Source organism: Rhinolophus sinicus, linkage group LG06, assembly GCF_036562045.2.
Source record: "Rhinolophus sinicus isolate RSC01 linkage group LG06, ASM3656204v1, whole genome shotgun sequence".
NCBI lineage: Eukaryota > Metazoa > Chordata > Mammalia > Chiroptera > Rhinolophidae > Rhinolophus > Rhinolophus sinicus.
This window is the reverse complement of record NC_133756.1, coordinates 2,182,818-2,208,709: the sequence shown is the minus strand read 5'-3', so window position 1 is coordinate 2,208,709 and position 25,892 is coordinate 2,182,818. Positions and strand designations below refer to the sequence as shown.

At 43.9% G+C, this 25,892-nt stretch overlaps 1 protein-coding gene across 4 annotated transcripts in view; it reads right to left on the bottom strand.

Annotated features, from left to right (window-relative positions):
* Nucleotides 1-21,010, bottom strand: part of CLSTN1 (calsyntenin 1) — a 60,162-nt gene extending 39,152 nt beyond the window's left edge. For all 4 annotated transcript variants that reach the window (XM_074334086.1, XM_074334088.1, XM_074334087.1 and 1 more), the window contains exon 1: nucleotides 20,263-21,010. In XM_074334086.1, coding sequence (XP_074190187.1) covers nucleotides 20,263-20,353 — 91 coding nt within the window. In that variant the 5' untranslated portion in view covers nucleotides 20,354-21,010. The remainder of the gene's footprint in view (nucleotides 1-20,262) is intronic.
* Between the last annotated feature and the right edge of the window lie 4,882 nt (nucleotides 21,011-25,892).

Below are 25,892 nucleotides of genomic sequence, written 5' to 3'. Positions count from 1 at the left end.
ACAGTTCACTGAGACTTTCCCACGCTAACAGCCCCCTCCCTGCTAACAGCCCACCCCACTTGGGGAAACAGACCAGGGAGGAAACACAAATAAGGGTGCAACATTGTTACTGCATCTTTAGAAGTTGTAAAGCTTAGTGACCCAGAAATCTTCAAAGTAACAAAGAAGTTAATTTGAAGCCGAGATGATAAGCGCATGCTTTGAATAATGGGGAGATGTGCAAGTGATAAAGACAGAAACATGAGGCTTTCACAGAAGATAATAATAACATAGCAACTCCCAATAAGTTTGCTTCCCATCTGGTTCCCCTAATTAATTTTATAGATGGGCATCTTCGTTACACTGTTCAGGAGGTTACATAATTAAACATTCTTACTTCACTGTTATGAAAGGTGATGAAAAGGAAACTACATACAAGGTGTGATCAAACAATACGATGAATATTTAAATTTTAAAAATTATTACAGTAAAAGACATTAATCCCCCTTAAAATGTTCCCCCTCACTTCAAACACACTTATCCCATTGTTCTTGCCACTTTCTGAAGCAGTTCTGGACGTCCTCTTCCGTGAGTGTCTTTAGTTGCACTGTTGTGGCTGCCTCGATGTCCTGAATCAATTCAAAATGTTTACCTTTCATGGTCATTTTGAAGAGCCAGGAAGTCGCACGATGCCAGATCCGGTGAATACGGTGGATGAGGACACACCATCACTTTTTTATTTGACAGAAACTACAGTACCAGAAGCGATGTGTGACACGGAGCCTTTCTGCTGTGATCACAAAATACGGTGACTGTTGCTGCCAAGTGCCATCCAACGGAAAGGCAGGGATCAATATGGGAAGTGGTGCGTTGAACCTTAGTAACAGTGTGTGACAAGTTTGAACTTGTTCAGTGCAGTCAGTCAGGTATGAGCTATGGTTGAGAGAAGGTGTGTTTTAAAGTGTGCTGTATATCATTGTCCATCATGACAATGCTCCGTTGTCACACATCGCTTCTGGTACAGCAAGTTCTGTCAAATAAAAACATTACGGTGTGTTCTCACCCACCTTATTCACCGGATCTGGCACCGTGTGACTTCTGGCTCTTCCCCAAAGTCAAAATGATTCAGAACATGGAGACAGCTATGACAGCGCAACTAAAGACACTCACGGAAACGGACTTCCAGAACTGCTTCAGAAAGTGGCAAGAACAATGGGATAAGTGTGTTTGAAGTGAGGAGGATTAATGGCAATGTGTCTTTTACTGTAATAAATTTTTTTAAATTTAAACACTCACTGTATTTTTTTATCACACCTCGTAGATAGGTGGGTAGATAGATGGACGGACAAGTTTAAAGACTCCCTTCTTTAAACAAGTTCCAGGTATAGTCTACAGAGGGGTCTGTGAACACCTACTCCTGAACAGAGTCTGTCGACAGCACAGTATCATAACTGATCCTAAGCCATCCAGGATGGTTAGAGGATTTTATTCATTATTATCAGGGAAAATGCGAAAATTTTAAAGAAGTCTCCAACCAATGTTTTCTTAAATGTTTACGTTTAAAGAGGCTACCCTTCAGTGACCCATGACCTCATTTTTCTACCACTCAGATTTTCACAAAATGTTATAAAGCAACTAAACATCATAATCACAAACTTCCCTAGTCAGCAAATGAAACCTTTCCACTAGCGTGACATGCAGAAGTCAATTACTTTTCTAATCAAATTCTGTTTTACTCAATATTAAGATTTATATCATAAAATTAACCGGCCAGGCACCAACCCAAAACATCACCAGCGAGTCTAGCTGGACCGTCTGTGTTCCTTATTTGTCTCCTGAGCTGCATGAACAACCCTCCCGTATCCACTGAGGGCCTCGCTTTAATGTCACAGATGTCAGGTGGCGTCACTCTCGCATGGGTGCCTCATGTTCAGCTACCAGATTCCCGATGGCAAAAGCTCTTGCAAGACTGACTCTTCCAGAAGTTCCAGAAGGTGACAGGCAAGCCGCACAGCGAAGACAGTCCTTAAACTCGGGAAGGAAATAAGGGGCCTCCCTGGGGAGGTGTCCAGGTGAAGTGCTACCGGGGTCACAGGATTTCTCTCAGGTCCCAGTAATGAATACTTTGCAGGCAGCCTTGCTCCCAGGCCAGGGACACACACTCTAGCTCCGGGGCCTGGGGCCCTGCCCTTAGCTACAGTATCCCCGGGAACAGAGGACGCACTGGCCTGACTACCACAGTGCCCCAGAGGTGGCACATGAAGATGGTGTTTGCAGGCCAACGTCCCCAGGGAACTTGGGGATCTTGTTGGACGGACGTGGATGGGCACTGGGGTTAGGCCCTGAGTTATTCGCAAGCTCTGTCCCCTCTGTGGGTGGCTGTTCACAAATGACTCCTAAGGAGTCGTATTTCAGAACTCAGTTTTGTGACGAGCGAAAAGGGGGGAGGGGGGAGAGGGGAGAGGAAGAGATGAATTGGAGAATGTGTCTTCCTCATTCAAATATTTATTTCTGCAGTAAGGAGAGGTGGGAAACGGGAGAAAGTCCCCTTATTAAAATTAGCATCCAGACAAGAGAGACCAAACCACAGAGGGCAAAGAACACACCTCAATTCGTCAACCATGCAGTAGTTTTTAACGGGGTGCACGGCAGAATATTCTAGACATCTTCCCTCAACGGAGTCTGAGTTGGTCAGACTGACCTGGGGTGGGGCAGGTTGGAACAGAACATTCTCTAGGCGATTCTGATGCACTTGCCAACAGTGAACAAACAATGTCGCGGAAGGCTCCTGAATAGAGGCATTTGGAGAGTTGTTCTGTAAGAGAAACTGGGCGATTTTTCACTCTTGCGCTCTTAGATGCTTTCTTGCCTTCTGTGCAGTCCCCCAAGCCCCTCCAGCACCCCAGCCCCACCTTGCAGCGCTATTTCAGTAGGGGCCTGTCTTTGGTTTCACTCTTCTAGCATCCTGACTCACGCACAACTGGTACAGCTACGGCCGCTGGCTCCTTGCTTTTGTCTTAGCACAAGAGCCCCCCCACCCCAAGCAAAATTATCTCCTGTATGACTATTAATTCTCTGAAATGTAACATCGAGAATTTCTCACAGGCAAAGCGATGCAAACTTGCAAACTTTATCTTCAATGGCATGCCATCGCCTCCTGTACGTGCTGCTACCGGGTTCCTGGAACTAACCTGGCAGGTGAGTTTCCAATGTGTACAAATGCCTCCCCCCATCAGTATACGCCTCCAGAGTTTCCCAACCTCTTCACCTGCACTAAATCAAAACCTACCTGCCCCCACTTGCCGTTTCCTCACAATCCCGCTAAGACTGGCCAACTAGTCTGAGAAACTAACTTGAGTTGGGTGCTCGTGAATTATGACTTAAGGTACCCACACTTGCATTTTGCAAAGAACTTCAAGGGTTTAATATAAAAGTAGAAACCAAGACAAGAAATGCAAGCGCCGTGCAAGCTGTTGGAGGAAAGTATTTTTGGAACAGAGCCCTTTAACGCCTCCCAGTTCGTATCTTATATGCATGGAAATTATTCAGAGCACATGTATTTTTATGCAGTTTTCTACAGAATTCAATAATAGCATGACAGGAACAAACCCAGTGGCAAACCACTATTAGGACATTTCAAGCTGTTGATCTATACACATCCATTTATCAAGTAACTTACAATGCAGGTCAATCAGAAATCTAGTTATGCAAAAAAGTACATGTCATGCTTTCCTTAAATTTCCTATTTTGCAATGTTATCAGACAATACAGACTGGGTCTGCCCTTTTCTTTTTTCTTTATCATTATCACATTTGTCTTGAATTAAAATAGGACAGGGCGCTGTCCTGAATTGTAACATAATAGTCCAGTGGTAATTTCCAAGTTCTGTGTTTTTTTATCTCCTGACCTTCATATACAATGGAAAACTTTATCATATATAGTTCAGGAAAGGCCACACAGTTTTCAAGACCTGCTGACATTCCCTATCAATGCAAGGTTGTTAATAGCTATTCCCCAAAGTACTGTCATGAGTTGACCAGAAATGCCTAACAAATCCATGATAGCGAGTCAGAAAAATCAAGATTCTATTCTTGCTCCCTTACTTTTTTGTTCCTTTATTACATCCTTACAATATTAATGATAGCAAGATAAATGCTTTTACATGGAGCTCTTAAATTATTGATAAAATAAATTAACATTTTTATAACAAACACAGAAAATGAAACAGCTCAATCTTAGTTTGCCACTGACTCTCTCAAGAAGCATGTTTTTATTAGAAAGAGCAGAATCCATATGACGATGAGGGAGCTAAAGTCCAAGACTGGAAAGACAAGAAGGAAGAAGAAAACATTTCCCCTAAGTTATTCTGCATGTTTTGAACCCCAGGACACTGGGAAAACTTACAGATAACCCACACTATGGCTGATCTTTAAGGAATCTGCAGACCATGTAATATGTGGTTCTAAATTGGAAGAAGATGGATGGTTTCAATTACATTTCCATGAGTTTGACATTGATCATGGATAAAATTCAAGATTGGTTTCTGTGCCTTAGAGAAGGCCAAGAAATCACAAAGATCTGGTACCATGACTCACAAGAACCAGGTAGCTAAACATTTTCTAGTAAGAGGGTTATTAGCAAAGTCATGGGAAAGCTGGAAGAATAACGTCAGCAACAATTCATAAAGTGCCCAGCACCTCGATTAAAGCTTGACTTAGCACAGCTCGTGTGCAACTCTAGAAATAGTGCACTCAACTGCAGTGAGCCATTGACAAGGCCAAGCATCATTTCCTTGTGACTGAGAACAAGATGGTGAAATGGAAACTGGATGAAAATAAAGACGGGTGGACTTAAATAGGTTTAATGACCACCCCCAAAGGTCACTGAATAATAAACCCAGAAATAATGAATCCAGGAAACCTGGCACAGTCTCTTGTAACCTTTCAAAGGCTCCTTCTTGGCTGGCTCTCTTCAACCTTTCCATCAAATTTGAGGATGACGTGAAGCTAGAATAAATGGATGGAATGTGGGGTCAGGATTCAAAATTACTTGATAGAATGGAGTGGCGAGTCACGCACAGCAAGATGGAGTGTACCGCAGATGAATGCACTAGAACAAAGCATCAAGTTAGATGGAAGACGAGACCCATGGTTCAACACCATCGCGGCAGGAGGGCTTGGGGGTCCAGGTTGAATAATGTCAGTGTGAGGGGGCGGCCGGGAAGCTCAAACAAGGGGTGGCTAGCCCCACGCCACTCCAACTCTGCTCCTCTGCGTGGAACTCTATTAAACCCTCTGCCCATCTGAAAGGTGGTATCTACACCGTGAAGCACCCAAGGAAAAAGAAACCTGTCAGGCTGGCAAATTTTGGAAATAAACAGAGCCGAAAGACCCAGAATAGCCAACTCAGTATTGAAGGACAAAAACAGAGCTTTATATAAAGCTATAGTAATCAAGACCGTGAGGTATTGGTGAACGAATAGACAACTAGATCAATGGAACAGAACAGAGAGCCCAGAAACAGACCCACAAATACAGTCAACTGATCTTTGATGACGGTGCAAAGGCAACACAATGGAATCTCTTCAACAAATGGGGCTGGAACAACTGGACACCCACAGGCAAAACAATGAATCTAGACACAGACCTTACATCCTTCACCAAAATCAACTCAAAATAAATCATACACCTAAATGTAAAATGCAAAACTATAAAACTCCTAGAAGATAACATAGGAGAAAATCTAGATGACCTTGGGAACGGTGATGAATTTTTAGACACAACACCAAAGACACAATCCATGAACCAAATAATTGATAAGTTGGACCATATTAAAATTAAAAACTTCTGCTCTACAAAAGATAATGTCAAGAAAATGAGAAGACAAGCCACAAACTGGGAGGAAATATTTTCAAAAGATGGATCTGATAAAAGACCGGCATCCAAAGAACTCAACAATAAGAAAACCAACACAATGTAAAAAAAAATCATACGCCTCATCAAAAAAGATATACAAATAGAAGGAAAGTAAGCATATGAAAAGATGTTCAACATCCTATGTCATTAGGGAATCACAAATTAAAATAATGCCACTACACACCTATTAAAATGGTCAAGATCCAAAACACTGACAACACCGAATGCCGGTAAGAACGTGACTAACAGGAATTCCCATTCATCGCAGTGGAAATGCAAACTGGGACAGCCATTTTGGAAGACAGTTTGGCAGTTTCTTCCAAAACTATTACCATACGATCCAGCAATCACGCTCCTTGGCATTTTACCCATAAGGGGAAAACTTATGTCCACACAAAACCCTGCACATGGACGTTTATAGCAGCTTTATTCATAAGTGTCAAAACTTGGGAGAAACCAAGATGTCCCTGCATAGGTGATGGAGAAATAAACTATGGTACCTCCAGACAATGGAATGCTTTTTAGGGCTAATAAAATGCAATGAGCTATCAAGTCATGAAATGACATGAAGGAATCTTAAATGCATGTTACTAAGTGAAAGAAGCCAATCTGAAAAGGTTACATACTGTGATTCCAACTATATGACATTTTCTTGAAAAAGCAAAACTATGGAGACAGTAAAAGGATCAGGGATGCCAGGAGTTCAAGGGGAGAAAGGGATGAATAGACGGAGCACAGAGGATTTGGGGGGCAGTGAAACTTATGTTTTGTTTTTTTAAGGAGGGCACAGCTCACAGTGGCCCATGCAGGGATCGAACCGGCAACCTTGGTGTTATTCACACCACGCTCTAACCAACTGAGCTAATGGGCCACCCTGAAACTATTTTATATGCTACTATAATGGCAGGTACATGTCATTACACATTTGTCCAGACCCATAGAATGTCCAACACCAAGAGTGAGCCCTAATGTACACTATGGACTTTGGCTGCTAATGACACGTCCATGTAGGTTCCTCCACTGCGATAAACACACTCCTGTGGTGAGATGTCAATAGTGGGGGGCCAGGGAATATGGAGACTCTCCTTTCTACTCACTTTCGCTATGAACCTAAAACTGCTCTACAAAATGAAGTTTACTGATTTTGTAAAAAGCTCTGTTCATTTTATGTAATGTGAATTTCACCTCACTTTAAAAAGGGGGCCATTATATGGAATCGAGTTCATAAAATAGCAAACATGTACTGTTTACTACAGTGCTCTGAACACTTATAAAATCTGTTTAATCCTAACAAGCCCATGAGAGAGTACTACGGTCCCCCTCTAAAGAGGAAGAAACTGAGGCACACAGAGATTCAATAACCTGTTCAAAGGCACACAGCAAGTGAACAGCAGAACTGGGATTTGAACCCCAATCGTTTAGCTCGAGTCCATGTTCTTAACCATTCCACCACACACCCAGAGTGCCCGCTTTCACTGCCTGGAGACCCAGAGGTAGACCGAGGACCAAGGACATCGTGACAGCGGAGGCTGCCCTCAGTTAAGAATTTGCAGGGTTAGATGCGGTCCAGCAGAGGGAGAGAAATGACACATCCAGAGCTGCCCAGGACCGGGTCTACAGCTCGTGTCCACTCCAAAATGGGCGAGCACAGTGTGCGAATTTCTGAACATTAGGTAAAAAAGTGCTACAAGATTAAAAAGAATTAAACTTTGTTAATACAACGTACCCTTTCTCCAGAACTTTTAAAACTCTCCAATTTTATATCCTTTCCTGACTGAACAGCACATGAAAGGTTCGCAATGAGTCCCCTAAATGTATGCTTTCTGAATATTATTACAGAAAGAATCAGGGTTAAAAACGTTCTAGTCTCTACTATATTTGTAGTTTTCATACGCTGAGCTATAAAAATATCATACTGACAATAACAACTTCAATTGTTTCCTCTTTGGTAAATGGGCTTATTGAGCTAAATGGTGTATAGAATCCCTTTCATTTCTAGAATTCTAGCACTATCATTCAGAAGCTGATTTTTTTTAAGATAGATTAGCAGACTTTTATAGTTTAGGGGCTTAAAAGTACTTAAGGTTCTAATGCAGCGATACACAAGTCACCAAGAGATTATTTAAGTGGGAAGACAAATTGCCAGATTTTAAAAGCAAAGGAAGAACTTTATCTTAAAAGGGGAGAAAGGATTAGATGACCGCCCCTGGGGAAGCCGGGCTGGTGGAATGCAGTCTTGCCAAGAACTAGATCACACGTATCGAGAGGAACAACAAACAAACAAGCCAAGGATCATTCCCCACCCGCACGCACAGCACAGCCACAAGCCCAGGAAGAACTTATTCCAGATTCTGAGAAAACACCCAATAACTTTTCAGGAAAATAAAGCAAACAGTAGTACAGGGCTCTTTTATCATAGTAGTTATTAAAAAGCGGCCATTTAAAAGTCTCCAGGGGTGGCCGGATGGCTCAGTTGGTTAGAGAACAGGCTCTGAACAACAGGGTTGCTGGCTTGATCCCTACATGGGCCAGTGAGCTGCGCCCTCCACAACTAGATTGAAGACAACCAGCTGCTGCTGAGCGCCCAGTGGGGCAGCCGGACGGCTCAGCTGGTTAGAGTGCGAGGTCTCAACAACAAGGTTGCCGGTTCAATTCCCACATGGGATGGTGGGCTGCCCTCCCTGCAACTAAAGATTGAAAATGGCAACTGGACTTGGAGCTGAGCTGCACCCTCCACAACTAGATTGAAGGACAATGACTGGGAGCTGATGGGCCCTGGAGAAACACACTGTACCCCAATATTCCCCTAATAAAAAATTTTAAAAAAGGATTGGAAAAAAAAAGTCTCCAAAGGGTCATCTTGTGAGAGAAAACAAAGATGGTAACCTTTTTTTAAGGTTCTGAACTTTAAAAACAAAACAAAAAGTTTGATTTTTTTCTAGCTCTCATTCTACAGAAAATACTAATAAAGGAAGTGTATACTACCAAAAAAATAAACCCAAATAAACCTGTTTTTAACGTCTACTGATACTATACCACCTATTCTTGCCTTCTTTCTCGTTAAGAATATGTCCTTTAATAAAATAAAAAAGAACACCTGGGGCGGCCAGATGGCTCAGTTGGTTAGAGCACAAGCTCTCGACAACAAGGTTGCTGGTTCAATTCCCACATGGGATGGTGGGCTGTGCCCCCTGCAATTAAAAGATTGAAAATGGCGACTGGACTTGGAGTTGATGGGCTCTGGAGAAACACTGTTCCCAAATATTCCCCAATAAAATTAAAAAAAAAAAAGAACACCAAAAGTAATCACCCACAAACACACATGATGGGTACTGCCTGCCCACTGCAAGGGTCCCTCACTCAGCTTATAGGCAAACCCAGGTCTGGAATGAGAGCTGTAACCCCACTCCTGTCTTCTATACTCAAGAAAGCAAGTGTCAATGTAAATAAGAGATGTGATTATAGGAAGAAGCTGAATTAACTCTAATTTCTTCTTTTAAATAAGTCATCTGCAAGCTTTGTTTTGCTACTTCAACTATTATTTAGAAGCAAATTACCGGTGCTATATGCCCCAATTATAGTATTTTGATATCAAACACTGCCGGACAGCAACAGTTATCAGAACGTGGTCTGCGGACTCCTGGGGGTCCCCAAGACCCTTTCAGGGGCTCCACAAAGCTCTCACTTTCCAGCTAGGTATTTGTGCGAGGACAAATTTTCTTTACCTACCTCAACCAAGCAACAGATAGCAATGGGTTGAATGCACAATCCCCATCTTCTCTTAAACCCATATTAAAGAGATTAGCTGAAATGTGAAACAATGCCAGTCTTCTTACGAAATTGTTTTGGAAAATATAGTTATTTTTAATTAAAAATACATTGTTACCATCTATTGGGTTTGTTATTGCTATTGTAAATAAATTAATAATTAAATATTTTAGTAGGGTCTCAGTTTAATTTCTAATAGAATACTCTGCTTTCCCTTTGGAGCGCATAAATCTTTCGCCTTTGACTAACAGAGTAAATATTGATAGATAAAACCCACATAAACACAAGCTCTTTAAGGTCCTCAATAATTTTTGAGAGCACAGGGGTCCTGATTCCATAGTCTGGGAACCCTCCAGGCCTAGATAAACAGATCCTATCACTTCCCGCTATGATTACACGCGCCACATCCGGGACAAATGCTTGTTCGTGAATGACGTTAGGAAAGTGATAAAACACCCTGTGTAAAACGAACTCATTTTGTTTAAAACTGTGACGATGTAGATACATTTTTTACAAGGGAAAAGATCTAGATACATACACACACGTGTTTAAGACGAATGATCTCACAGAGGCAATATTTTAGGTCATCTTAACTTATTCTTTTTTGCACTAAATTGTATTTTTCTTCATCTACATACAGTAAGGAGGCAGGGGCGACAGCTGGAGCAGCATTTCCCAAAGTGTGTTCTATGGAACACTGGTGCCACAAGATGCTCTGGGAAGAGTCCACGGTCAAGTTCGTTGGGTAAATGTTGATTATAGCCTCACTCACAATTCTCCAACACACCTGAGTACACTCAAGGTTCTGCGAAGTCCTGCAGTAATGAAACCTGTTTAGAAGCATTTCGCAAACTTAGGTGTAAGTGACCAAGAGACCCCTTTACCCAAATAATTCCTACCATGTAACATACTTAGGGAAACACTGCCTTACAGACCAACTGATATCCTACACTGTAACAATGTGAAGCGGGCCTGCAAAAGTCACGACCTTTGGAAGTCACTCGGTCACCATTACTTAGAATGGATGACTTCTAGTAAACGATACATACCAATCCAATCAGAACTATTTGGGGGTTGTGTAAAATACATTTCTTACGTTTGCTTTCGTTAAATACCGCTATACAAAGGAGTACATTTGATATATTAGGTTGGTGCAAAAGTAATGGCGGTTTTTGCAATTATTTTTAACCTTTTAAACTGCCATTACTTTTACACCAACCTAATAAATTTAGGAACTTGAAAAATGCAAGAAACAGTTTTAAACAGCAATTCTAAAGTAAAATTTTCTTTGATGAAAAACATTCAGCACATATGACCATGTTTCATTCCTATTATGCAAGTATTCTCTGAAAGGATGTCCCCCGCAGAGGGCCAAGTTTGCAGCAGGCCCCCTGCAGCCACCCTGCCTCCCCTTCACCTGGGCACCAGGGGGCTTGCTGGCCCATGTCAAGGTCCTTCTGCTTCCTTTCTTTTCAAGGTCACATTCCCTCCTCCTCTCGCAGGCTGGGTCACTCAGAAATCAAGTCACTGGGCGCCTCTCTCCTTTCCAACCTCTCTTACTGCCTCTTCATGCGAGGTGCGGGCCAAGGAGCACTTGGTCATGGCTGATGCCCCCAACTCTCTGAAAGCCTCTTCTGAAAGGCCCACTTACCACAAAATCTTAACAGGCACTTCACTGTCCGTTTATATCATTATTAATACCATGATGGTGTGTGTGCTGCTTTACGGCAAATTTGCCCGATTTTCATTTGTTATGCGTTAAACAGCTTTCTGACAATCACTTTGGGAGCTTAAACTATTTATAACAATGTTGCCAGGGGAAATACAATTTGAGTTCCAAGTTGAATTCCAAATCGATCGATATGAATTACTTTTTCAGGTCCCCCGGGAATCAGAAATGAGTCCCAGGAAACAAAACATCAAGACAGAGCTAGGATACGGCAGCTGACAGTCACGAGAAGACAACAGGAGCTGAGATGGTCAAGGAGTCCCAGCCAGGGGTGAGTTCGCTTCACCCAGGCAATCGAATCTGGGAAGGGACAAATAAAATGTGCCTGAGCATTTCAGAAGAAAAGATCTCAATCGGACCAGAACTAGACATGGACTAACTTTTGTTAGCCACCACTGGGGATTTCTCAGGTGTCGGGGTTCCATCACTGCCCACTGTACAGCTTGCCTCAGTTTACCTGTCTCTAGTTGGGTTTCCAAAAGATAAGAAGCTACAGTCGGGGCTGCTCTTTTCGAAGACAAGGCTTTTGCCCCAAATCCCTATCTGCTCTCCTACAACATTCAGCTGAGTTTCTAGATAAAACAGAAACTTCAGGAAGCCCTCTTAGCCTTCTCCCTTCAGGCCTAACCAACCAAAGCCTGGCCTAAGTGGCCCATATTTGCTTTCTCACCAACCCTGGCTTCACTCTGTCCATCAGCACTGAAAACTTAGTAAGAAAAAAATTCAGAGAAGACCAACTTTCATTATGCATTACTTTCTTAAAGTAGTGGTAAAAATCTTAAACCTTTCAAGAATAGTCAAAGAGTAATGCTAGGGGAAAAACTGGGGTTAAACTTTATCAACTGAATAAGCAAAATGTATTCCTCACTGCCATTTATGACCTAAAACATTTCATCAAATATGAATGCTGCAGTTATTAATACAAGTGACCATTAGGGGGAAAAGCAGAGGCTTTGTTACGAAATTATCCCACTAGTGCTTGTTCCTCCAGTTAGTAAAGGTTTAAAAACGTCAGATTTCATATAGAAAACGATTTCAGTTATTTTTCTATTCTAGGCTTTGAATGTTTAGAAGATGCTTATTAGTTGCTTCTTTTAATTAAGCAATAAAAGGCCCTATACACCTGGGAAAGGACTTTTTAAACTGTTGCCAAATGAAAATGCTTTCTTCAGGAATCATGGGCCAACACTAATGGGTATCACAAACAAGTCAGAAGCAAGCTCAGAAACAGTGCCAATTCAGGGCTTTATAATCCAGGCTGAGGGTGATCAGGGTACCCCACCATTAACACAGCACCAGTAACTTAGGTGCTCAAATACTGAGCATGGCTGCTGACTACCTTTTAGCCCCCCCCCCCCCATTCCTTCAACAATTGCAGCCCAGAGTGGGGCCTTGGGAGAAAATGAAATTCAAGTCAGTGCATTTTACTACTGACTAGCTCCTCTGATAAACACTTGAAATGTATGGGGGGGAAAAATAGGGATTAGCCAAGAATTTTAATTATTTCTGTTATTCTTGTTACGAATTCCATAAGTAATGGGAAACTGGCATGCATTAGTCAAGGCATTTTAAAGGTAAACAGAATCTGCTTGATGTTAAGGCTTTAATCCCCCCAGTCAAAAGCAAACCTGTTCCACAATTGGCTACTGTAGTATTGGAACTTAGTGTAGTCTGTCCTTTGCTAGGTGCTGGGGGACAGAGAAGAGTGCAGCCTCCATGCTGAGGCCACCAGAGAATAAGTCTTCTTTCCGATGAGGGGCAGGGGGCCTGGGGGGGGGGAGGGGCGGGGATGCCTCCAGGAGGGCAGCTGTGCATCAGCTGGCTCATCTAAAAGGGTGCCCAGAGGGCCAAGGGCTCCAGCTAAAGTCTCAGAGCCAGGCCCACATTCTGACTAATTATAAACTAGACTGCTGCACAGTCTATCAATATTCGGGCCCCACGCTTCTTAATGCTGTTGTCATCTTGAAATTCTTAATTTTTGAACAAAGGGACCCTGCACTGTGATTCTGCACTTGACCCCATGAGCTACCACCGTATTTCCCCGAAAATAAGACCTAGCCAGACAATCAGCTCTAATGCGTCTTTTGGAGCAAAAATTAATATAAGACCCGGTATTATATTATATTACATTACATAACATTACATTATATTAATTATATTACACCTGGTCTTATAGTAAACTGAGACTGGGTCTTATATTAATTTTTGCTCCAAAAGACGCATTAGAGCTGACTGTCCGGCTAGGTCTTATTTTCGGGGAAACGGTATACAGGTGGGCCTGGCAAAATTCATCAACTGCACGTGAAATATGCAAAATTAAAGGTGACAGGATTCTGCATTTCAGCTAGAATAAATTATGTTCTTGAAAAGCCACTTAAGAGACAATCTCACACCAATCATTCTCTAGTTTCACATAATTTGAGTTATGGCACTCAATTTTATTTTTCTCAGTGGTCCTTAAAATGAAAGTGCTGTATTATATAAGAAAAAAAAATTAAGTATTAGGAAGAGCTCAGAATAAATATGTCTTTGTTAGACTGTAAGTAGGTATTCAACAAAGATGACATTCATTTTTAATGAGTTTTAAAATTCACTTGAATTTCAATTGAATCTAAAGACAGGTTTCTAAGTGTCTTATTCCACGATTAAAGATTGGGTAAATAGCAAAGAGTAAATTAAAGAATAAAAAGCAAAGGACCGGACAAAATAATATATTTACACAAAGCACATTTTTCAGCCAATTAGCATAACAAGAATTTAATGAAGAAATGTCATTTTCTAAACGAGTTGTAGCTTAAGAATTCTAATGATTCTTCCAGTCCTTTTCATAAAGGTAAACCTTGCACCTGAATCTGGCTGTTTACACTGCTTGTGACTAGGCTGGAATCCCCGAGTCACTGGGCCGGCAGCACTGGACCAGCTCATTCCTCAGATCAGTCAGAAATCAGGGCCTGGGGATGGATGGGTGCTGGACCGCAAACCCTCTCAGCCTTCCCTAAAGTGACAGGTGGTAAAAACAAGGAGCTGCATGACTGGCTGCTGGGAAAGATTGGAAGGACTGATAAGATTTAGTCCTAAGGAAAAGCCCACTAAAGTCTCAAACAATGTTTTGAAGAAAAGGGTTGCTTTGCGTGCTACTAGCAAGTGCCTAGGCTGATAGATCAACTGCCGGGGGACGTGTGAAGATACAGATAAGTCTGTTTTACAGGGAAGCTGCTTAAGCGTAGAGGACAGACCTTTCAAAGTTCCTTTCAACTCTTAAGTCTAAGGTCCTGGGTATAAATATGATGGAAGACAATGGCGAAGGAACGGCTTGGCTGAATGAAATGTCAGTTTATTCCCAGGGCAGGAAACAAATCAGCAACTTAGAACTCTAACAAGAAAACGCTTTGACAACTGTGAAATACCTGTCTGATTAGAAAGATGTTGCTGGAGTGATTATGAGATCAAGAGTGAACCTCAGATGGTGCAGCCACTTGGGGAAAGAGTTTAGCAGTTCCTCAAAAAGTTAAATATCGAGTTATCATAAGACCTAGCAATTTCACTCCTAGGTATGTCCCCAAGAGCACTGAAAATATATGTCTACACAAGAACTTGTCCATGAATGTTCCCAGCAGCATTAGTCACCGTAGTCACAAAGTGGAAAACAACCCAAATGTCCCTCAACTGATGAATGGAAAAACAAATGTGGTCTAGCCACACAATGGGATAGTCTTAGTCTATGTGGGCTGCTATAGTAAAACAGCACAGACTGGGTGGCTTACATACAACAGAAGTTTATTTCTCACATTCTGGATGCTGGGAAGTCCAGGATCAAGGTGCCAGCAGATTCAGTGTCGGGTGAGAACCCACTTCCTGGCTCTTGGACAGCCATCCTCTCACTGTGTCCTCACTTGGTGGAGGGGACAAGCGAGTTCTCAGAGGTCTCTTCTATAAAGGGCACTAATCCCATTCAGGAGGGCTCCACCCCTGTGACCCACTCACCTCCCAAAAGCCCTACTTCCAAATTTTGGAGGGACACAAACCCATAGCAAATATTTCTCAGCCATAAAAAAGAATAAAATTCGGACAGAGGCTACAACGTGGGTGAATTTTGAAAACATTATTCTAAGTGAAAGAAACTAGTCACAAAGGCCCAGATATTGTATGACCCCATTGCTGTGAAATGTCCAGAACAGGCAAATCTATAAAGACAGAAAGTAGATGCGTGGTTGCCAGGGGTCGGAGGAAGTGGGACTAGGGAGTGAACCTAACGGGTATGGGATTTCTTTTTGGGGCGATGAAAATGTTCCGGAGTTTGCGAGTGGTGATGGTTGTACAACTTTGTGAATATACTAAAATCACTGAACTGTGTACTTTTAAAAGGGCAAATTGTATGGTGTGTGAATTATATTTCAATAAAGCTGTTTATAAGTTTTTAAAAAATACATGTAGGAAAAGAAAATCTTCTTTTGTCCTAAACAACAAGTTTAAGATTTTACAGATCAAGGTAGACTTAAGTTCTTTTCACAAGAGAATCCGCCTGGTCCAAAACAGATGACTGAAAGATATCATATTCGTGTCTGACTAAAGGTTAAAATAACAAAACAAAACATGATTCTTCCTTTACTGTGTTACCTACCACTTAGTTCTTATTGGGGTTTTGGAAGGGAAGGAAATTAACTCTCAGATGTGTTTTTTAGATTTTAAGATGTTCTAAATTCATTTACTTTGAAATAACTGAATCTTCACCTAGGACTTTAAAAATAAAAAAGCGTTAGCACCAGATCTAGCGAAAACTTTTAATTTAATAATACCAACCTACCGCTAAATGAACAAAAATATGCCTAAACAGGGGAAAGAGGGCCTATCAAATCGGGGACGAATGAATGCCAGACTCCAATTCATAGGTAGTGGTGTCTCTTTGGAAAAGATGGGTATCCTGTGTCAGCCGGACCTCAGGGCAAGGAACTGTCACAGTCTGAAGGTTCCTATCTCTGGCCTTTGCACAGTCTCTTCTTGTGTCAAAATATGCCTTTTGAGGGTTGCTTTTGGAACAACGTAAGACCACGACCCTGCACAAACTATTCCCATGATTCCTAAACCCTATCACCGAAGCTCTGTATTTTATAACAAATCAGTATCTTAAATCTCATTTATAAAAGACACAGCTCTTTAAGTACCTCTGCTCTTACCAAATCAAGACCATAGACAAAGCAATGTCTATTCTGAAGAGCATAATGATCTAAAAACCTCAGTTAACCAGAATATGTGAGCAACAAACTCTGGTGATTTTCAGGATAATCAGATCTCCTAGTTCGTTTCCATTCTCAAAAATGAAAACCATATCCCAAAAATTACACTTTCCTGTCTTAGGAAGCACTAATAAAAAATAATTCAATCCATTCTTTTTCACGTCTAAAAATTTTAACATCCCTCATTCCTCATTTTGAACATGAAAAGTGGTTTAATAAACTTAACCAAGTCCCAGAAGCCGTATCATGGGAATTACAGCATTTTCTAATTTCAATGCAAAAATAATTTTATTATATTTCATTAAAATTTCATATATTGGTCATATTCTTCATATCTTAAACTAAAATATTCATTTTTTGCTCAAAAATCAAATAGTACTGACACAGATAACGTATGGTATGAACTCCTAAAACCTCCTTTTGACAAAGAATTCCTATGAAGCTGCTTGGTTTTATGCTTTTGCTCCTAAAAGTAGTTTGTAGCCAAAATGTGGACTCTATTCAACTGAAGAGTCCAGTTAACCAGTTACAACTCTTAAATCGGGATACATTCAGAATTATTAATATTTTATTATTTCTTTGGCAGTTATAGGTCTCCTATGTGAAATAAATGATATTTACTGTAGCAATAAAAAGGTAAGATAAGTACAATATTGAAGTCTATACTCAAATGACTTTTTCCTTAAAGTTCTTTCTGAAAAACAAGGTATCGAATTAAGAAGCCATTTTGTAAAAAAGCTGGGAACTACAGCACTTAAAAATGGACTCAAAAGTGGTAGCCACAAAGCTACAGCCTTCAAAAGCTGCTACAGATTTCTGATCAAATATCCCCAACACTGCAATCAACAGAAGGATCCTTGAAGAATTACCTAGGAATGAATTCTTACATCCATGTTGCAGAATTTAAGTTGTTTTATACTCTGTATCTGTCATGGTTTTTTTCAGTATATAACATTTATCTGTCAGGTGAAAACAGGATACATATGTCAACAAAACAAACCAAAACACCCTTCCATCTTGGGGCATATGTTCTAGCGAGACAGACAACAAACAAAATAAGTAAATAACAAAGGGTGTTAGAATTCTTCGGAAAAAAAGAAAAAGTGACGTGGGAAGGAAGGATTCGGGGTTCAGAGAGAGATGAAATTTCAAATAGGCTGGGGAGAGGCCTCAATGAGAAGTTTGCAAACAAACAAGAACTAACAGTGAATACTATTTGGCTTTGACATGTATTATATGATTGCATTGTTCAAGTATATTCGTATAGCTTTCAATTTTCTCTATTTCAATTTTGTGTTTCCTGATCACTATCTGACTGGAGAGAAGGAAGGCAGCCAAGTAAACCTTGTATTTTGGTTTACTTGATGTTTTTTTGAGAACTACAGCTACAATTAAAGTGAAATTTAGGGTTTCCATAAAACAACTAATTAATAGTCAAAATGCAATTTAGATGACAGAACCTAACATTCTCTCCACCAATTTATATATGACCTTTATCCCATTAATATTTATTAAAGGTAGCTAGAGTATGAACAGCAGTTGATAATGTCATGTCAGACTGCAATGTCAGCAGTAAAAAATTCATATATTAGTTGAAATGATTATCTTTTAAAATAAGCCCACAGAATGTGTCTCCACAAATTACATATTTACATATAACATTCATTTGTAAGATTTCAAAATGAAATTGTTTTATTAGCATTTCATGTAATATTCACAGACATCCCCTAATTTGCAAGCTAAAAAAAAAAAAAATGCAACAGAATAACTGATGTTTAAATGTGTTTTTATTTTGAAGACTAAGAATTCTTAAAGACTATAAACACACCAAGAAAAACTTAAGAGAAAGCTAGCAAATTACAAGGCACTCAAGACTTCTTTCACATAAGATTTCAGTTAGTGTACTATAAGGTAGATACTTGATATTGAAATTTACACTGTTTAAGTATCCCAGTAGTGCTAATAGGCTAATTAGCCTATTTGCTAACTCAATAATGACTAGCAAAAGTAGATGAGTGGCCAAAAAAATACAAAAATGCAGATTTTAACAAGCAATGTTATTACTGACTAAACTAAATACACTTGAACTCTTCTCAAATTCCCCAACCCAAGCACTTGTTTTTAAAATGTGTTTTTCCCAAGGGAAGCAAAACGTTGACTTTTTTTTTTTTTGATGCATTAGACTTGCAGACCTCCATCCCACATCTGTAACAAACATCTCAAACTTAGCTTGATGCAACTTTTTCTTTTAGAATTTTTCTAAGTTTATTTGAACCAAACTGATAATGACTGGGAAGCAAGATCTCAAATGCCTTTTCAGCTTGATGTAACTTTTGAAAATCAAATTGAGAGCAATCCGAGATTTGGTGACGAAGATCTGAATTTGACAGTCAACAGAATGTTAGAAATGAAAGAATTCTTCCTAGTTTATCATCCTGCATGTAAGCAAGGGAACATGGAACAAAAGATGCATTTGCCTCTTCTGCCCTTTAATTTGCTAACACCCTACTTCTCTCCATATGTCATGCCAAGGAAGAGAAAATGAGAATTTGTTTTAAAAGCTTGCTAAATCGAAATATTTCATCTATACTTGCATCAACCCTCCCCTCCAAAAAATAATTTTTAATAAAAAAAAAAACCAGAAGAATAGATCCAAGTACGCTATAGACTACACCTGGATTACTTTGCTCCAAGGCCAAGGAAAATGGTTACGATTCCAAGATCCATTCGGAAGCATATATCTGCAATGCGTAAGCTTTTCGTTGGCAAGATCAGTCAATATCAGAAAGCATGTAACGTTTAAAAGGTTAAGTGGATGAAGGTTGAAACAAAATAGTAGCATGTAACGTTTAAAAGGTTAAGTGGATGAAGGTTGAAACAAAATAGTCAATTCACTAAGAAATGTTTTTTGCCAAGTAACCATAAAATAATTTCGGCCTTCAAAAATCAAAGAAGGCTTTCTTGTTTCTGGTGAAGCCACCGAAACCCTTGCACGATCTAAAGTACCGTCAGGAAAACCGCACCAAGGCGTCGGGGGTAGAGGAGACGAAGATTTTCTAATACAGGGTGAGACCGGGGTCTTAAACATCATCACAACCTCACCTTTGGGTGAAAAGGTGGGAGGGGAGCAAGAAGTTTCAGCGTTTGCTTAAAGGACCGTGGGAGGACGCGGAAAGGGGCGAAGATGCGGTGTCCGCGGTGCAGCGCAGAGACTCGGGATCTTGGAAAAGGATGCGGAGGAGTGGGTTCTTATGTAAGCACACACCAAAAACTGTGCGTGCACCCTCAGCCCGATGCACATCCGAGCACACGTACACGCAGGCTTCTCCCTCGGGGGTGCAGCCCCAGCCTGCAAGCGCTGCCGACCAAGGTGGACCGACCCTTCGGCCCGTCGGCAAGTCCCCCAAAAGCGCGCTGCCACCACCCGGGGCTGCAATGGGGACGTCCAGGGCCCTGGTGACCCCCCGGGACCCAGCCCGGCTTCCCTGGCCGCCTGCAGCGCGCGCCCACGGCCTCCTGCGCCCCGACCCCGCGCCGCGCGCCCGGCCCCGAACCCCGCGTCCCGACCCGGCTCCCGGCGTTCGGCCCCGCGTCCCGACCAGGCTTCCCCGCGCCCCGACCCGGGCCCGACGCTTACCTCGCGCGGCCCAGACCCCGCCGCCGCACAGCAGCCCGGCCAGCAGCAGCCAGGCGGCCGGGGCCAGCGCGGGCGCAGGGCGGCGCAGCATCGCTCGGGCTCCCGGCGCCGCGGCCGGCCCGAGGCGGGAGCGGCAGGGAGGCGCGCGGGGCGCCGAGCAGGGCTCTAGCGGCCCGGGGCCGGCTGCTTCTCGCCGCGGCGAGTACCAGGGTCCGCGGAGGAGCCGCCGCCGTGACGCTGGGCCGCGCACTGGGGCCGCGGGCGCCCTCCCCTCCGCGGAGGCAGCGCTTCGCTGGAGGCGGCCGCAGCAACTAAGATGGCGGCGGCGCTCTCTCTCGGGTCCGGTCAGGGTACCCGGCCGGGGGCGGGGTGGCGGCGCGAGGGGAGGGGAGGAGAGGGGAGGGAGGGACGGAGGGCGCGCGCGCGGCGGGCCCGGGGAGCGCGCGGGGCGGGGGAGGGGCGCGCGCCTCGGAACCCTCCCGTGGAGCCGGAGCGCGCGCCCACAGGGACGCGCCCGAGTTTGGTTCCCGAGAGACTGGGAGGGGCCGGGGAACTGCACCCCCTGCCCCCGCGACAGCCGAGAGCACCAGCTCCTCACCCCCACGCGCGCCCCCGGGCACCGGAGCCGAGCGAGGGGTACCCCCGGACCCGTGCCTCCCTTTCTGCCCTGCCCACCTCCCACCCCGAAGGAGTGCAGACCCTGCTGGAAGGTGCAGCCTAGGGCCCCTGAGCGCCAACACCCTGTGCCACTTCGGGCAGGTCACGTCGCCTCCCAGAACCTCGGTGTCCTCCTCTGGCAAGTGGAGGTGATGGGAGGGAGCTCGCGATGTCGTGAAAGGTGTTCCAGGCGAGGTCAGCGAACCACGCTCAGTAAACAGGGAAGGGATGCGCAGAGCGTGCTGCAGGGGTTCTAGCCCTCGGTGGGGGATGGGGGGCAGGGACGCGGAGGGGCGTTTACCTGTCCCGGGAAGTTCGTCCTGAATTTACAACTCAGGATTCCTTCATTTGCTGAAGAAATCCGTTGTGTGGCTTTTTAAAGGTGGCTTGTGGACGCGCCCTTTCTAGAAGATCTTAGTGTGATGCTAACGGTCCCTTAGAAATGCCGAGGTCCAAATGGATTAAAAATAATCCCTCCGGTGGATTCTTACAGGGGTCCCAGGTCCTCCCCTTTCCCTCCTGTCCTGGGATACCCACCTTCCTCCACTCCTGGGACCACCCCACGCTAGAGGAAAGGACAGTCATGGAGGGCTCTTGTGTGCCAGGCACTGTGCCCTGTGAGAGGACATTATTGGCTCCATTTTGCAGATGAGAAAACTAAGACAGGCAAAGTGACTTTCCCAGTTGACATAACTACTGTAAAAAGGAAAATCAATTGGCCCAACAGAATAGGGCCGTGGCATTAGGGAGACACTAACAGCAAAAGTTAAATGACAATAAAATGTTAATTATTCCAGACTGTGCAGGAAGAGCTCTCAAAGGCGATTTATTGCCCAAGGACTGCCACGGCCACGTTTGCAAAGAGGGTCTTTCTGGCCGGTGGGCTTGTGGAGACCGGCTTGGGGTGGGGTGGAGGAGGGTGGGCAGCCCTGGAGGCTGGGAGGAGAGTGAGTCACTTGGTTTGTGGTGAGCAGAAGACTTGCGTAGGAGACAGTGGATAGTGGGTGAGGCGCCCAAAAGGGTAGCTTGAAGCCAGATTGTGAGGTGCCTTAAATGACAGGATGAGGGATTTGGACTCAATCCTACAGGCCACAGGAAGGCCTTGAACATCACTGAGCAGAGGTGTGATGTCACCTGAGGAGAGTTTCGAAGCAATCCGGAATAGAATATGCTCTTCCTCATCCTTTCTCCCTCGAAGGCATCCTCCATCAAAGCCTAAAGAATCCATCTCTGCCACCCCTTCCTGTATATCCAGGGGGACTAGATTCCCCTTGAGTGGACCCCTCCCAAGGCACCTGCTTGGCCTGTGCCGCCTCTGGGCCACGCCCCTCTACTCTTTCCAGCCAGCACTGCAGTCATCCTCTCCCGGCATTGCTGTTGTTTCTGTCCCTCCCTGGCTCCCAGTGACTGGAGCCCTGCTGCCACCTCATCAGGTCCAGACACTTCTGCTGGGCTTCCCACCCCTCAGCTCCAGGCCCCACCCAGCTCTCCTCAGGACCAGCTATCTCACCACTAAATGACTTCAGTCCATTCCGTCCCAGGGCCAGCATCACAATACTCACCCTCCTCCACATCTGCCCTGAGTTTCAGGTCCTTACAGTGTACTTCTGGGCTGCCTCCTCCAGGAAGGCCTCCTGACTATCAGGCCCTCCCTCCCCTCCCCTCACCTGCACTTAACCAGCTGAGGCTTGATAATCTGCTATTTGTGTCCTTTTCTCCTCCCCACTATTCTAGTGGGAAGGATCCAGGTGGTACAATCAGACAGCCCTGAATGGGAATTCTTACTCCTACTGCTATAAATGACCTTGGGCAACTTACAGAACATTCTGAGTCTCTTTCCTCACCTATGAAATGGGATCATGATACCCATTGCCTAGAGTTGTGAGAATTAAATGAGATGATGCAATTAAAATGCCTCACAGAGCCTAATATACACAGTCGGTCTAGACATATGGCAGTTTCTTTTTCCCTCAGGAGCCTTCCGAGCCCCAACTATACTGCTGATTACACAGTAGATACTCGATACAAATCCAGTGATGAACTAAATGAATCATTGTGTTTGTTGGTTTTATTATTATGATGATGGAGAGCTCACCTCAGAGGGTGAAAGATGTCCCCTGTAGGTTTCCAGGGATCTTTGAGATTTACAAAATAGAATCAGAAAGGTATAATCTCAGAACTGTATTTTGAGTCAATAAGCTGATGCCAAGAGGGAGAATGTAATGTATTCCATTTTATTAGAAACGCAAACAAAAGCTCTTTGGGGTCCGGAATCCTGATCCCTTTATCTCCTCATCCTTACTGTCCCTTAAAGAAACAAAGAGAGAGATCAAAAAAGCCCAGTGGCAGGTGGGCAGACAGACAGCCAGTAAGCTCAGTGCAACCTGCACACGCTGAGATTCTGCCCACAGGAGAGTTAGTCCAGCTGCGAGGCTCAGCTTGAATGTCTTAGAAGCCACGGAAGCCGGTGAACTCCATTTCTAGTCGCCCTGACAATAGCCTCAGCCATCCTGGCACTTCTCAGAGGTCTCCACGTGATGGATTAGTTAATCCTCAAAATGGCCCTACAATGGGGATAGATGCACACTTGTGCCATGGTTACCAGACAGGGGCCTTGCCAGGGGCCCTAGAGCAGCGGGAAGTGAGGCACCACCCAGGCCTGTCCTTTGCAGGTTCTTAGACAGGAAGATAAGGAGGTGGCTTTGTCAGCCAGCCAAGGAAGACTTGAACTTTTGAATGTATTGTCAACCTGTTTGCACAGGTAGGTAGGTAGGACACACAATTTCCAGGGTGCTGCATCTTTTGTTGAAGTGACTCCTGCTAATAACAACAGCCTCTGTACTAAGCTCTTCCTGTAAGTGACATATCATTTGTGCCTCCAGCAAACCTTTCCAGAAGGTAGTTTTACTTTTCCAGATGAGAAAAACGTAACATTTGCTCAAGAGCCCATTGCTAGAAAGAAGGATTCCTGGGATTCAATTTCATGTCTGAGCCCCAAACAGTGCCTTAGCCCCTACATGAAATTCCACTTCACATACCAAAACTAAATAAAAGCCCTGCACAGAACCCCCCCACTTGGAGCCCACCTGCTCCATGGCAGTTGGAGGTGGGGCTTCACCTCCCAGTGGGGCCAGGAGAAGCTGTCCTCATCCAGCCTCAGCTTCCTCACGGGAAGACCATTCCCAGGTCCAGAGTTGCCGTGAAGATGAAATGAGGTCACGTGCAGGAAAGCCCTTTGCCAGGAAGCATAGCCATTCTCAGGCAGGTGTGGTGCTACTGTTAGCACGGCGAGTGTTTGTGGAACCGAGCTGGAGCTGGAGGCAGGTAAGCAGTCATGGCAGCTACTCTTCCAACCAACGTGCGTGCTTGGGAGCAAGACCCACTCCAGGGCTGCTGGGGAGAAGCTTGTGAGAATCTGGGTGAGAGCCGCTGAGTACAAACTCCCAAAGGTACTAAAACCACAGCCGCCAGCACAACCAGCAGGGCTCCCCTGAGCTCGCACAAGGTGAATAGTCTGGCTTATTCTCCCATTATGGTTTTTTAAAAAAATACAAGAGAATATGTGAATATATTTCTCTCCCCTTTCTCAAATAAAAAGCAGAATATCACACCTGCTGTTCTGCATCGTGCTTTTTTCACTTAAAAATACCCTGGGGGAAAAAATACCCTGGAGATGGTTTCATCTCAGTATATGAATGTGTGTATACACATGCACGGGCACACACAAGACATATGGGCAAACGTGGTCCCTCTGAGGGCACACAAGCCAAATTCGATGTGCTCTGTCTGCACACAACACCCCGATGTAAAGAACTGGACTGGGTTCCGGGGGGAAGGAAAAGGTGAAGGCAGAAAAGGCACAGCCTCCCCAGCATGAGAGGGGACACAGCCACTGTTTGGGGCACAGTGGAGACAGCATCAAACTTGGGGTCTCTCCGGAGCTCCATCCTATTTCCTGGAACTGGGGAGAGGTAGTAGGATAAAGTGTTTTACAAAACAGGAGGAATGTCTTACATGGTCTTGCTTCAGACAGACCTGGGTTCCAGTTATTAGCAGGAAAGACCAGACAGCCTAATTATTCTGAGCTTCAGTTTCCTCATCTGTAAAATGGGTATAATAATAATACCTCCTTTGGATTATTGTGAGGATTAAAGGAAAGGATGCAGATAAGGGGTTCAGCTTAGTCTGTGACACATAGAAGATGCTCAATTAATGGTAGCTGCTCTCACGATGATGATGATGATGGTGGTGACATATTCGAATGTACTTTGAGAAGTCAAAGGACATGATAATGGTTATCCTAACTACTTTCACACAGCACTTTCAAGTTTGTATGTGTTGAGCATGCTCCCTTTCTCAAGGGCATCTGTATGCATTTGGGACGCACAACAATCTCCCAGGTAGGGGTTTATTCATCCCTGTTTAACCGATGGGAAGCAGGAGTTCAGAGAGGTAGAGGTACTTGGCAAGACTGTTCAGCCCTCAGATGAGGGTCCTCTGGCCTTTTGTGTTTTTCCTCACCTCTGACGCTCCCTGGGCCAGCAAACTCCAATATAAACCCAGAGCCAGAATCTCTGGCCCTTTCAAGCCTCCAGCTCATTTAGTTGCTCGGGCACCTCTTCTTTCTCCTTCCTCATCTGTATAGCAGGATTAATCACCCCCCAGAGATCAAGAAATAATGAGCATGCCTGACATAGCACACATTTGCTGTGGGCTGGCCCTGCACAAAGCGTTCAGCTCGCATTATCTGATTTCACGCTAGTGGCAATCACATGCAAAGAATACAATGATTAGCTTGCTTTTACAGAGGAGGATGGTGGGGCTGAGAGAGGTTAAGGAATTTGTCCAAGGTCACACAGCAAAGTGGCAGAGCCAGGATTCAAAGCCAGATCTTCCTGGCCCCAAAGCCAAAGCTCTTACTCAGGACATTACTACCTCCCAGAAACTGCTCTGATGGTGAAAGTGTCTGCAAA